The 13,068-nt window shown below is 46.8% G+C and overlaps 1 protein-coding gene across 5 annotated transcripts in view; it reads left to right on the plus strand.

Annotated features, from left to right (window-relative positions):
• The window catches only part of PPP4R4 (protein phosphatase 4 regulatory subunit 4), a 143,978-nt gene that overhangs the window by 95,341 nt on the left and 35,569 nt on the right, over positions 1-13,068 (plus strand). For all 5 annotated transcript variants that reach the window (XM_019481639.2, XM_019481638.2, XM_059723189.1 and 2 more), the window contains 3 exons: positions 5,993-6,115; positions 9,239-9,408; positions 12,724-12,843. In XM_019481639.2, coding sequence (XP_019337184.1) covers positions 5,993-6,115; positions 9,239-9,408; positions 12,724-12,843 — 413 coding nt within the window. The remainder of the gene's footprint in view (positions 1-5,992; positions 6,116-9,238; positions 9,409-12,723; positions 12,844-13,068) is intronic.

Raw genomic sequence — 13,068 nt, forward strand, 5'->3', positions numbered from 1 at the left:
CCATTCTCAGCTCCATGGTAGCTTTGGCCCATCTAACTGCCTCCCTACAAGTGTGAGCAGAGGAGGTATACTCCTCTTTGGTGATCTCTCCCTTTTTCCACTTCTTATGTGCCCCCCTTTTGGCCCGTAGGCTGCCCTGGATTTCTCTGGTCAGCCAAGGAAGCCTCCTGGCCCCTTTCCCTCTTTTTCCTCGCATCGGGATCGTCTCCCTTTGTGCCTGAAGGATCATTTCCTTAAGGCACAGCCACACTTTTTGGGTTCCCATCACTTCAGAACTCCTACTCTGCAGTGCGTCCTTGACTAAGCTCCTGAGTTCATTGAAATCAGCTTTCCTAAAGTCTAGCACTTTCACCCTACTAGTTACCTTACCCACTCGACGTCTTATGAAGAATTCTATTATTAGGTGATCACTGTCCCCCAGATGGCTACCGATCTGTAGGTCCCCTACCATGTCATCCGCCGTTGCCAATACCAGATCCAGTAAGGCATTCCCCCTAGTGGGACCGTGTACCTCCTGTGTCAGGTGGAGGTCCTGTACACAGGTTAGAAACCTGCGTGAACGGTGGGACTTTGCCGTCTGCGTCTCCCAGCAGATGTCTGGGTAGTTTAGGTCCCCCATGACTACTGCCTCCTTAGCTTTTATAGTCTCCAAGTGTTGCCTCAGGAGCCCCAAATCTAGTTCTTCCCCTTGGTGTGGGGTTCTGTAGCAGACCCCTACCACCAAATCCCTTTCTCCTTGCCCCCCATGTAACCTAACCCACAATCCTTCTATTTCCTCATCCTTCGATTCCGTCTTGATGAGGGTCAATTTATATTGCTCATTGACATAGAGCGCAACCCCTCCCCCTTTCTTCCCTACCCTGTCCTTTCTGTACAGCCTATAACCCTCAATATGTACCGCCCAGTCGTGGGACAAATCCCACCAGTTTTCTGTTACCCCTACTAAGTCATAGTTATTTTCTGCAAGCAGGAGCGCTAGTTCATCCTGCTTGTTCCCCATGCTCCTAGCATTAGTATATAGGCACTTGAGCCCTGTGACTGGTGCCTTTGCTGCCCCCCAGCTCCGAGTCCCAAGGGGCCCCTTATTTCTTACCTGCTTATTGCTTATCTGCGCTGTACTGCTGGCTGCCCCATGGCTTGCAGGTTCCCAGTGTTCTCCTTCAGGCTGGGCTGTCCTTGTGGGTGCCACATGGTTTGGTGGTCCACAGCTTCCCCTGCCCTCATCTTCCCCTCCCCCCGACGAGCCTAGTTTAAACGCTGCCGGAGGAAACATTCAGTATCTTAGTGAATGAAAAGTGTGTGTGTAAGTTCTATAAATAATAATTTCTACTGGTTTGGGAACTCTTGTTTTTCATCCCCACAAAGAAGTGGTAAACTTATTTTACACGACTATAAAAATATGTAAAGCAGTAGGTACCCTGCAGTTAATTCCCTCCCCCTCTCTTGCCTATATATACATCTGACTCTCAGGTCCCTGGCAGCCATTACATTTACCGTGTGCTTAATGTGTTTATCACATCGTAAATTACAACATGCCATGCGTTCAGACAATTTGTGGCATCATAAAATGGCAAGCCAGCTACATATGTGTGACATGCATTGTGTTCTATACTAGGGCTGTCCCAGCTCATTCCGAGAATTAGCCAGCTGATTTGTTGGCATCAGCTGGGGACAGTCATGAATCTGGGACTAGACCCAGGGTTGTCTGGTGATAGTGTCAACAATTGCTTGATTATTGGCACTGGCCCTGGGCAGCCCTGGGTTCTGTGGCCATCTCCATTCTGATCCCTGAACTGGGACTCAGAGCTGCCTTGGCCTGTTCCCAACACTCAGCTGAGGATCAAGACCAGACACAGGACAGCCCCCAGATCCAGGGCAGAGCTGCCCAGTGTCTGATTCACACTTTGGAGGATGTTTTTCCCTTTGTGGGAATGGAATCTCTGGTGAAAATTAAAGCTGTTCTTGATTGGGAGAATCCCCTGGGGGGACAAACAAGCTTAGGCCAGGGGTGATTTTTTATCTATCTGTTCCTGGAAACTTAAATATTATTTAACCTGTTCTTATTCTGATGTATGCTAAATACAGTAAATACATTTTTGGAGTAGGGAACAATCTTTCTCCATGTTTTTTAAAACCCAATATTTGTACACTGCGCATGCATATACAGTGTAGAGAAGTGCTATGCACCAGCAGCTCATGTTGACTTTGCTTGGAAATTGACACGAGTGAATTTTTATTTTCCTGCTTGCAAAGGTATGCATATCCCTTAATGTTTGTGAGTGTGTTGTGTTCATGTTTGGTTTTAGCAAAGAGTTGTTGACAAGAATATTTAACATGCTCACAATTTTTCCAAGCTTTAGTGCACTTTTCTTCTAGTGAGCCGAACTAAATTCTAGACTTCTCATCTGTTGCTGCAAGTTCGTTTGGCTCTTTAGGGAGGGAGGGCACATGCTTCCAGTTACACCTTCCTACTTCTGCACCTAAGTTACTTCAACTCAGGGTCGAATAATTCATAGTCTTAAGTAAGTCATTGTCTAACATGCAGCTGTGGGCACAGTCCTCAAGGGATCTTACCTGGATAATTGGAGTGCAGTATTCTCCAGCTATGTTCCATATCATTAGTGTTGCTAAGGCAAATAGAATTAGCTCTATTGCCTCTGTTGTCCATGGGGAGTTGCAGGTAGTGTCTATAAAGAAACGAAATGAGCTAAAAAAAAAACTAGAGACTGAATGTATCCTTGAGTATGCTTCTGTGATCCAGCAGCATAGTTCATTACAGAGCCCTTAGTTTTCTAGATGTGGGGTTTTCTTTTTATTCCAGGCTGAATACTTTCCACAGAAGCTTCTGTTCTTGCTCCCGCTCCCACTTCTGTTTTCCTGACTTCACCACACCTTTCTGGAACTTGAGTGCAGAACAGATATTGTTGAGTTGATGATGACTTATCAAAATACACATAATGAAAATACTAACCATATGAAAAACTGCATAAAGAAAATAGTATACTTCATTTACTTAAATCCAATATAAGCCCCCCCCCCCCCCCCCCCCCCCAATTCAACATCATGGTGTGAGGAATCCTTTTCTTGGATTTAAGTATGGGGATGGAGGTATAGCTGCCCACCTGGCCAGATCCTGGATAGTTCTTGCAGCCATAGAGCAGAGGGGATACCATATGATGCTGCGGGAAGTGTGTGGGGGACTGCATAGCAGCAGGGGATTGGTCTCTCTGGCTCTGGTCCCAACTCAGGCCAGGGGCCAGAGCTGCCATTGTGATAACTGTCTCTGAAGCTGGAGCCACTATGTGCTTTGTGCCCCTTTGCCGGAGCTGGAGCTAGGGCTTCCTTGTAGTGGTGGCAGGGAGGGGTAGGCTCTGGGGGAGGGGAGGAGGCGCAAGGGGCAGGGGTCAAGTTGCTTTCTGCCCTGCTGCTTCATTCTCTGCTGCTTGCTATGTATAAAATCTAATTATTGGCAGTCATCTCAAATTTGAGGTCACCTTGGATTTGGGTAAATATGGTAGCTTGGGGAAAATATAAGCAAAAGGATTTACAGTTAGCATTTGTACTATTAATCATAGATTTCATAGACATTAGGGCTGGAAGGGACCTCGGAAGATCATCGAGTCCAGCCCCCTGCCCAAAGGGCAGGAAGTCAGCTGGGGTCATAGGATCCCAGCAAGATAAGCATCCAGTTTGCTCTTGAAGGTGTTCAATGTAGTCGCTTGAACCACCTCCAGTGGCAGGCTGTTCCAGACCTTGGGGGCTCGGACAGTAAAGAAATTCTTCCTTATGTCCAGCCTGAAATGGTCTTGTAGTAGTTTATGACCGTTCGACCTAGTCATCATCCCTAGGGGCGCTCTGGTGAACAAATGTTCCCCCAGATACTGGTGTTCACGCCTGGTAAACTTATAGGTGGCCATCAGATCACCCCTGAGCCTGCACTTTTCCAGGCTAAAGAGCCCCAGGGCTCTCAGCCTGTCATCGTAGGGTCTGCTTCCCTGACCTCTGATCATGCGCGTGGCTCTTCTCTGGACTCTCTCAAGCTTCTCCACATCCTTTTTGAATTGTGGAGCCCAAAACTGGATGCAGTACTCCAGCTGCAGCCTCACCAAGGCCGAGTACAAGGGGAGAATGACGTCCCGGGATTTGCTTGAGAAGCATCTATGGATGCAAGCCAGTGTTTTGGTCGCTTTACTAGCCGCAGCATCGCACTGCAGGCTCATGTTCATCTTGTGGTCAATGATGACCCCCAAGTCTCTTTCTTTTATAGTGCTAGCCAACATAGCAATGCCGAGTCTATAAGGATGCTGTGGGTTTTTCTTCCCAAGGTGGAGAACCTTGCATTTATCGGCTTTGAACACCATCAGATTCTCGTCCGCCCACTTGCTGAACCTGTCCAGGTCAGCCTGGATCACCCACCTGTCTTCTGGTGTGGATGCTTTTCCCCAAAGTTTGGTGTCATCGGTGAACTTGGCCAGTCTGCTTCTGACTCCAGTGTCCACATCATTAATGAAGATGTTGAACAATATGGGTCCAAGGACAGAGCCTTGGGGGACCCCACTGGTCACAGGACACCACGATGAGTGACTTCCATCAATTACTACCCTCTGGGTCCGACCACGGAGCCAGTTTTCCAGCCTGTGGATCGTGGAGGACCCAAGGCGACAATTGGCCAGTTTCTCTAAGAGGCGATCATGGGATACCAGATCGAAGACTTTTTTGAAGTCAAGATATATGACGTCAATCTCTTCTCCCTTGTCCGGGTGATAGGTCACCTGGTCGTAGAAGGTAATGAGATTGGTCAAGCAAGACCTACCTGCAACAAACCCGTGCTGGCTATCCCTTAAGATGTTGGCATTGGCCAGTCCATTAAGGATGGCCTCTTTAATAAACTTTTCTAAGATCTTCCCCGGGATAGAAGTCAGGCTAACGGGCCTATAGTTAGCCAGATCCACTTTCCTCCCTTTCTTGAAGATAGGCACCACATTGGCCGCCTTCCAGTCTTCGGGCACTACACCATTGCGCCAAGAGTTTTCAAAGATCCGTGCTAGAGGCTGGGTTATGCTGCTCTCCAGCTCCTTGAGTACCCTGGGGTGAAGATTGTCAGGGCCGGCTGACTTGAAGGTATCCAGCTTCTCAAGATGTTCCTTCACAAGGTCAGCATTAATGGAGGGCAGGGGATCACCCTCACCCGGACTTCCCTGTCCCGTAGCGGGCATGAGCGTCCCATGGGACTGATGAAAGACTGACGCAAAGTACCTATTTAATAGGTTGGCTTTTTCCTGGGCGTCAGTTGTCAGTTGCCCCATTTGGTTCAGCAGGGGTCCAATATTGCCCCTGCTTTTTCTCCGGCTCCCCACATATCTGGAAAAGGACTTTTTATTGTCCTTAATGCTCAAAGCTAGTTGGAGTTTGGTTGCAGCCTTGGCTTTCCTGGCCTTTCCTTTATTAAGTATAATAATAGGTTGTAAAGTCTCTTCAGTCCAAAAATAAGTTTTGCTGTCAACTTTAGACTTTGTTTTTTTCTTTTAACTTATAATTTCTGCAATTGTCATTGGGTATTAGAAAAGAATTAGAATATAGGGAGATACCAGAGGTCTTCAAATAAAAATATATATTTTTAACTTGATGAAAAAATACATATTTTTATTTGTCTGACAATATTTATGTTTTGGCTTGACTTAAAACATTTAATCGAACACTAAACCTTTTGCTTTGGTTTTGAACCTTTCACCCATTTTAAAAGTCCATGCCCATTTTCTTAAAGAATGTTGGTCAATTTCAAAATGAAATATTTTCTTTAAATAAAAAACCAAAATCTAATACTTTTATTATTCCATTTATGTTACTTTCCTAAAATAAGTCTGCCTTTTAAATATCAATCCCAAACAATTTAGAAGATGTCATTTACAATTTTTATCAGGAAAATGTGTGTGCTGTGTTTCAGATGTTTAAATGAGAATGGCTAACTTTGAAAATCTGTTTTGTCTTTCAGATGACAGGAGTCAAACTGTGCTCCCCTTAGTGAAATCATTCTGTGAAAAATCCTTCAAAGCAGATGAATCTATTCTTGTTTCTTTGTCTTTCCATTTAGGGAAACTGTGTAATGGACTATATGGTATGATCCAAAAAAAATCTTAAAAATAAGAGGGACTTTAAGTATTGTGATATTGTGATATAACCTAGATAGTTAAAATAGTTCAAGTGGAATGATAATTAATACAAATAACTTCTAAAGCCATGTAGTGCGTAAAGATTCATAAAGGTTAGATTTCTTTACCTCGTAGAAGTTGTCTACCTTTATCTTGGCATTTTGATACCTAGTTTTCCTGCAAGTGGAGTGGGTTAGGGTTTGGACAAGCATACCTAGCTGTTTTAAAAGGGTAAGAGAAGGGGAAGAAAAGGAAGCTGCTGCTTACGATTGCACATCAAGGGTTAGGATCCAACTGTCCCATTGCCAAGATGCTGTAATTATAAAAGTTTAGCTAAATTGCCCTGATTTGACCCTGAATGAAACAGAGTTAAAGTTGGAATGGTTTTGCTACACTTATGTTGCTACAGAATCACAATGCCATTGACACTTTCTCTATCTTTATCTTTTGATATCAGTACAACTGTTGCATCTGTCTATAACCTCACTATGGTTAAACTGGAAGCCTTTGAAAATAGGGCATATTAGAAAGAAAGTGCTGTTCTTTATCTCCTGAAATGCAGGCCAGTAGGGAGGGAGAATTGAGGTTTTATAGTACTCGGATCCTCTGCTCCTGCAGTTGCTGCCTAGAATCCTTGTAGGAGTGAGCACAAGTGTGTTCCTGCTTACTCCATTAATAGTGTTTTGCATTTTCAGTTTTTATTAAAAAAAAAAAATTAAAAAAAAAAATTCCAGGACTTTTTCAGGGTTTATCTTCCAAACATAAATAAGGGAAAATAGTAATAGGGAAGGAGGGACTAGCGAAGGTGTGGGGGGAGGGGTGTGGTGCAGCCTATCGGCCACTCCTGGGGCTGCAGCATGGAGCAAAGTGTGGGGAGCTGTAAGTAGGTATGGGGTGGAGGGGGGGTGGCTCTTGCTGGTACGTGCCCACCCCCCCCCCCCCCCGGGAGGGCTGCGGACTGGGGAGCTGCACTGGGCTCTTCCCTGGGGGGCACATCGCCCCAGATCTGCACATGGGACAAGAGCAGACTGCTGCCTTCCCTGAGCACCAGAAAGAGCCCCGTGCCACCTCCAGCCCCAGCTAACAACGACAGCCTGCTCTTGTCCCACACACAGATCCAGGGGCATGCATCCCCTGGGAAAAGCCCGATGCAGCCCTCCTGGGGGGGCGCATAGCAGCAAGAGCCATGCCTCCCCACACCTACTGACAGCTCCCCCCCAGTTTGCTCCCTGCTGCAGCCCTGGGAGTGGCTGACAGGCTGCGCTGCGCCCCTCCCCCCAGCTGCAGCAGCTTGCTGCCTGGACTGTTGGGGGAAGTGGTGTGCGGCCGGACACGAGGGGGGACTTGACCCCAGGATTGGCGCCGGCCCCTCCTGCCCTGCTCATGGTCAGAGCCAGGATCCCCACTCTCCTGGGCAGTGACTCCAGCCCTGCGGGCCTGTGTGGAGCAGCCAGGTACAGCGCCTACCACAGGGAGCAGGGCGGGGCTCTCCTGTCTGCCCCCCCCCCAGCAGGGCTTGCAGCTCCCAGCGCCCTGGTGGCTGTTTCGGCAGCTCTTGCTGCTGGTCTGGGAGGGCATGGGAGTGGGTGTTTGCCCCCGGATCTGTGCCGGGTGGGCTGAGCCAGGCTGTGCTCTGGGAGGCTAGCCCCAGTTGCGGCTAGCTGTGGCTAGCCTCCTGGAGTTCAGCCTTGGCTCCTCCCCCCCACCCCCCAAGCACAGCCTGGTGGTGGGCGACTGGGGCTAGCCTCCTGGAGTGCAGCCTGGCCCAGCCCAACTCGCACAGATCTGAGTGCACACACACTCCCATGCCCTCCCAGACCACCAGAAGAGCAGCTCTCAGACTGGTGGCATGCGGTGGTGCACAGTGGCTCAAGCCCCCTCCCCAAGTCCCACACCCCACTGACCTGGCTGGGCAGCTTGCCTCAGCCCCAATCCCTTACTCACTGTGGGGGCATTGATCTGCCCTCCACCCCCATGCTCCTTCCTCCCCTCTCCACCTACCACAACAGACTTCTCAGCTGGAGGCAGTTGTGTCCAATGTTGTTGAGGACTGCCTGTGTAGTCTATGGCTGAATCTCTGAATCTCCCCAAACTGATTTGGAGGCTTCCAATTCGATTCAGACCTTTTAATGGGTTTCCCGATTCAATTCAGATTCGGAAATTCAGCTGCCAAATCAGCCAAATCTCCTCTGAATCGAATTGGTTTCCAAAGCTTCACACAGCCCTACTATGTAACTGTAGATTACCATGTGTAGAAACAGCCCAATTAGTTTTTCAGTGCAAGGTAAAAGTTGATGTACTACAACTGGCCTGGGGAAGCTGTTTCATAAAATTTAGTCCTCAACTTCCCAAAGCTTGCATTTATGCAGAGGACTTTATCCAAGCATTGCATGCTAGAATAACATTCCCCTTTTAGAGAATAGTGATACTGAACTAGACTGTTGAGGCAATCATGGAAACAAACTAGGTACCTAACACTTTTTAAAGATATTTACAATCCTTCCAAATAAAATGTCTTTAGTGTCTCTCTCTAGAACTGGATCTGTATAAAAATCTACAGAAGTAATGGCCGTTTTGAAATAAAACCATTTTTGTATACAATGAGTGGGAAACTGTATAGCAGTGGAGAACCCTGACAGCATTGTTGAATGCACCCATTACTTATGATTATATAGAGAAGTGATGTGGTCCAGTAAATGATCATTGCGCGCACAATGGTTTTATTTCAAAATTGATGTTATTTTCTGAAATATCTGTGTAGACACACACATGCACGCACTTTATTTATATTATGTGCTTGTATATTTACATATATTTTATATGTATGTATATGTATATATAGTGTGTGTGTGTATACAACCATGCACATATGTGCACACAATGCAGAATAAGAGATTCCTCTTTTATAGGCAAGTTTCATTTTTTTTAATAATTGCTGTTTCTTTGTAGCATTTGAAGTGAGGAAATAGTTACCATTGAAGTCCTGTTCAGCAGGATTAAGCTCATTATTTAATTTCACAGTCTAAGGGTTATAAGATTGTTTTTGGAACAATGAGATGATTTAAGCATTAATATTTTTTTTTTTTAAGGAATTTTTACTCCAGAGCAACATTTGCGATTTTTGGAATTTTATAAGAAACTTTGCACGCTGGGTTTGCAGCAGGAAAACGGACACAATGATAATCAGATACAATTTCAAACATTAGAACAGGAAAAGAAGTATATATCAGTGAGGAAGAATTGTGCTTACAACTTTCCAGTAAGTTAAATGCTATTCTCTATGAATCACATTGGGTGCGTAGTTACCTGTACATAACCCCTGTGAAAAAAACCAAGTAAACTGGCTTAAAGCAGGGCTTCTCATTAAAAACCTATAAGCAAGAATATGTAATGTTTTAAACCACAGAAATTCTTGCTTAATTTTGACCAAGAAACTACTGGTCTCATCCTTTCAGATATACTGTTCCCTCAAAGCCCTTGTACAGTGCCAGTGAAACAACAGCTGCGGAACAGAGTCTATATTTGTTGGGTCTTCAGTTACTGAGACCTTCATCTGTTCTACAGAACTGGCTTTCCAGTATTTGCCCCTGCATAAGATATATATACGTATTAAAAGTTAAACCCATATATATAAAAATAAGGTCTTGATGCCTAAAACTACAGCTTTTGTTAGCCTGCTTTCTAGTTTGAATGTTTGAACTTGCATTTAAAGCAAAATGTATTCATACTTAAAATGATCACCAAATTATTTTTATGTTGGCTTTAAAAATGTGCCAAGGGATGTGGCAAGTAATCTTTTGATTTACATCAGTAAATGCAAGTTTTGTACACGTAATTATTAGGGTTGTGCAGAATTTTGGCAGCGGTTTCGTTTTGGAGGTGTTTCGGTGCCTGAAACACTGAATCCGAAATGGAAGGCTCCAAAACATCTCCAAAATGAAACAAAACCATCTGAAACATTTTGGAAATGTTTAGGAGGCATCCCCAGGAAGAGTCCAACACAGCCCCGCAGCCCTCCTTTTAAAGTGCCAGGAGGCTGAGGCCGGGCGGGGGATGGGGCCAGTCAGGGCAGGCATGGGGGCTTCTCCTGCAGCTCCCCCTGTCGGGGCAGAGGCAGACACAGCAAGAGGAGCTGTGGGAGAAGCTCCCATGGCTGCCCTACCTGGCCCCAGCCTTTTGGCATTTCAAAAAAAAAAAAGAAAGCCCCACACTCATTGGCTGCAGCAGCGATAATCAGGGCCTCTGAGGGCTTGTGGCAGAGCCTCCCTGCACAGCACGGTGCAGTGTGGGGCAGCGGGGATCACCCCCCCCCCTTCCACCTGGCACCTGTGGGGCAGCTGCCCACTGGAGCAGGTACAGCGCAGCTGGAAAGGCGCTGCACGCTGTCTGGGAGCTGGGGCTGAGTGCTGCTGGGCTTTGGCTGAGTGCTGGAGCTGCCCCAGCTCCCAGATAGCACGCGGTGCCCTGCCAAGGCATTCTGTACCCGTGCGATGTGACAGCTGCCGCGTAGGTGCTGGGGGGGGGTGATCCCCGTTGCCCCCCACTGCCCTGTGTTGTGTTGGGGGGCTCTGCCACAAACCCCCAGAGGCCCTGTGCCGCTGCTACAGCTGGTAAATGCAGGGCTTTTTTTATTTTTAATTTTTTTGAAGTGCTGAGAAGCTGGGGCTGGGCAGGGCAGTCATGGGGTCTTCTCCCATGGCTCCTCTGGCTGTGCCTGCCTCTCCCTGAGTGGTGGGAGCCATGGCAGAAGCCCCCATGGCTGCCCTGCCCAGCCTGGCTCCATCCCCTGCCCAGTCCAGCTTCTTGACGCTTAAAAAAAAAAAAAAAAAAAAGGCAAAAAAACCCAGCCCTGCACTCACCAGCTCTAGCAGCGGTGATCAGGGCCTCTGGGGGCTGATGGCAGAACCCCCCCACTGCACCGGGGGGGGGGGGAGGAGGGATCACCCCCCTGCTTGGCACCCACATGGCAGCTGTTGTATCACACGAGTGCAGTGCTGCTCAGCAGGGCATCGTGCGCTGTCTGGAGCTGGGGTGGCCCCATGTGTCAGCTGGAGCCTAGCAGTGCTAGACTCCAGTGGCCCCAGCTCCCAGACAGCGCGCAGCACCCTGCTGTGCTGCACCTGTACCATGGGGCAGCTGCCACATGGGTGCCAGGCAGGGGTGATCCCTGCTGCCCCCCACTGCTCCGTGCTGCACAGAGGGGCTATGCCTACGAGCCCTCAGAGGCCCTGATCGCCGCTGCTGCAGCCGGTGAGTGCGGGGTTTTTTTAAGTGCCGGGAGGCTGAGGCTGGGTAGGGGATGTGGCCGGGCAGGGCAGCCTTGGCGGCTTCGCCTATAGTTCCCCCTGCCTGGGGAGAGGCAGGCCCAGTCAGGAGCCATGGAAGAACCCACAGCCGCCCAGCTGTGCCTGCCTCCCCCTGGCTGAACCGAATCTCTGAATCAGTGCCAAAACAGCGTTGAAACTCCAAAACAGATCTGGCCAAATCGAAATGGAACAGTGATCCGAAACACCAAAACAAATTACTATCCTCCGAAACGGCCAAATCCAAAACAAAACATAGCCGTTTCACACAGCCCTATTATGTCTGCAGTTTCAGACTGGCTTTGTTGCTTCCCAAATAAGTATTTTGTTTGTTTTAAAACTCATATGGAAAGTTCAGCTAATTCATGGAAACATTAAAAACCTTATTAATAAGATGTGTAAAATTTTACACAGTATGGTAGAATTAAATGAGAAATGGGACCCTGTGCTTGGTAGCCACGTATAGGTATGTAGTTGTGGAAGCAGTCTAAGCATGTTAAAGCAGTCTAAGTCATCAAGTTCATGATGCAGTCTACATTTGCCTGAGATAAAGCAGTTAAGAAATTTACATGTGATGCCATGTTTACGAGGGGCTCAGGAGACTGCATATAGTAACTGTCTCACTACATAGTGATAGGACTGTAAGGCATTCTTAGGCAAGGAGGAAATAAATACTAAAATACTATTGAGTTTTATCCAGTAGTAAAGGTCTGTACACTGCATCACTTAGCTCAGCGGTTCCCAAACTGTGGTACGATTACCACCAGTAGTATGCAGAAAACCTGTCAGTGGTATGTTTTAACAGATTTATTATAATTACTTTATATGACAAAAATTTGCTGGTGGTACTTAAGGTTGAACTGAAAATTTTGCTGGTGATACTTAAGGCTATACCATTTTAAACTGGTGGTGTGCAGTCTGTAAGAGTTTGGGAACCGCTGGTTAGCTCATGTCCTCAGAAAAGCAGCATGTCCAGAAGACAGCCCCCGGGGCACAGTTGGGCTGCATCAGCCCAGCCCCGATTGTGGCACAAATTAATCCTAGAGAATACAAGCTCCCTAAAATGCTCCAAAGTGGATTGCCTTTTCTGATCCCTTATTTGGTGAGGGTCAATTTGTTGTGCAATCAGCCAGTTCAGAAGTGTTCTGCAGCCATGCATGTGTGTCGCAGCTTGGACGTAGGTGAGAAGTGATCCCTGAGCTAGCTGAAGTCCCAAACAGTTTGGCTTATTAATCCATTTGGGTTAAAGATTATATATTTTTGTTCCATAGGCAATGATTGTTTTTGTGGATCCAAAAAATTTCCATTTGGAACTATACTCCACGTTCTTCTGTCTTTGTCATGACCCTGAAGTGCCAGTCAGATATACTATGGCTGTTGGCTTCTATGAAGTAAGTCCAGAAAGTGTCTTTGTTAATACTACAGTTATGAGTTGGCTTTTTTATATTACATTTCTTTAATGGTACTCTGCCTAAGTTCTCATTTGTGGTATTTTAGCTTTGCAGTGCCTCATTGAGAAGGTTTTAGAAGTTATACTAAAATTAGCTAGTTTGTTGCAACTTCTTTGATGTATAATTTTTACCTGTTACATACATTTAAAAAACTTGAAGTGACTT

This window comes from Alligator mississippiensis, chromosome 2 (assembly GCF_030867095.1).
Source record: "Alligator mississippiensis isolate rAllMis1 chromosome 2, rAllMis1, whole genome shotgun sequence".
NCBI classification, from domain to species: domain Eukaryota; kingdom Metazoa; phylum Chordata; order Crocodylia; family Alligatoridae; genus Alligator; species Alligator mississippiensis.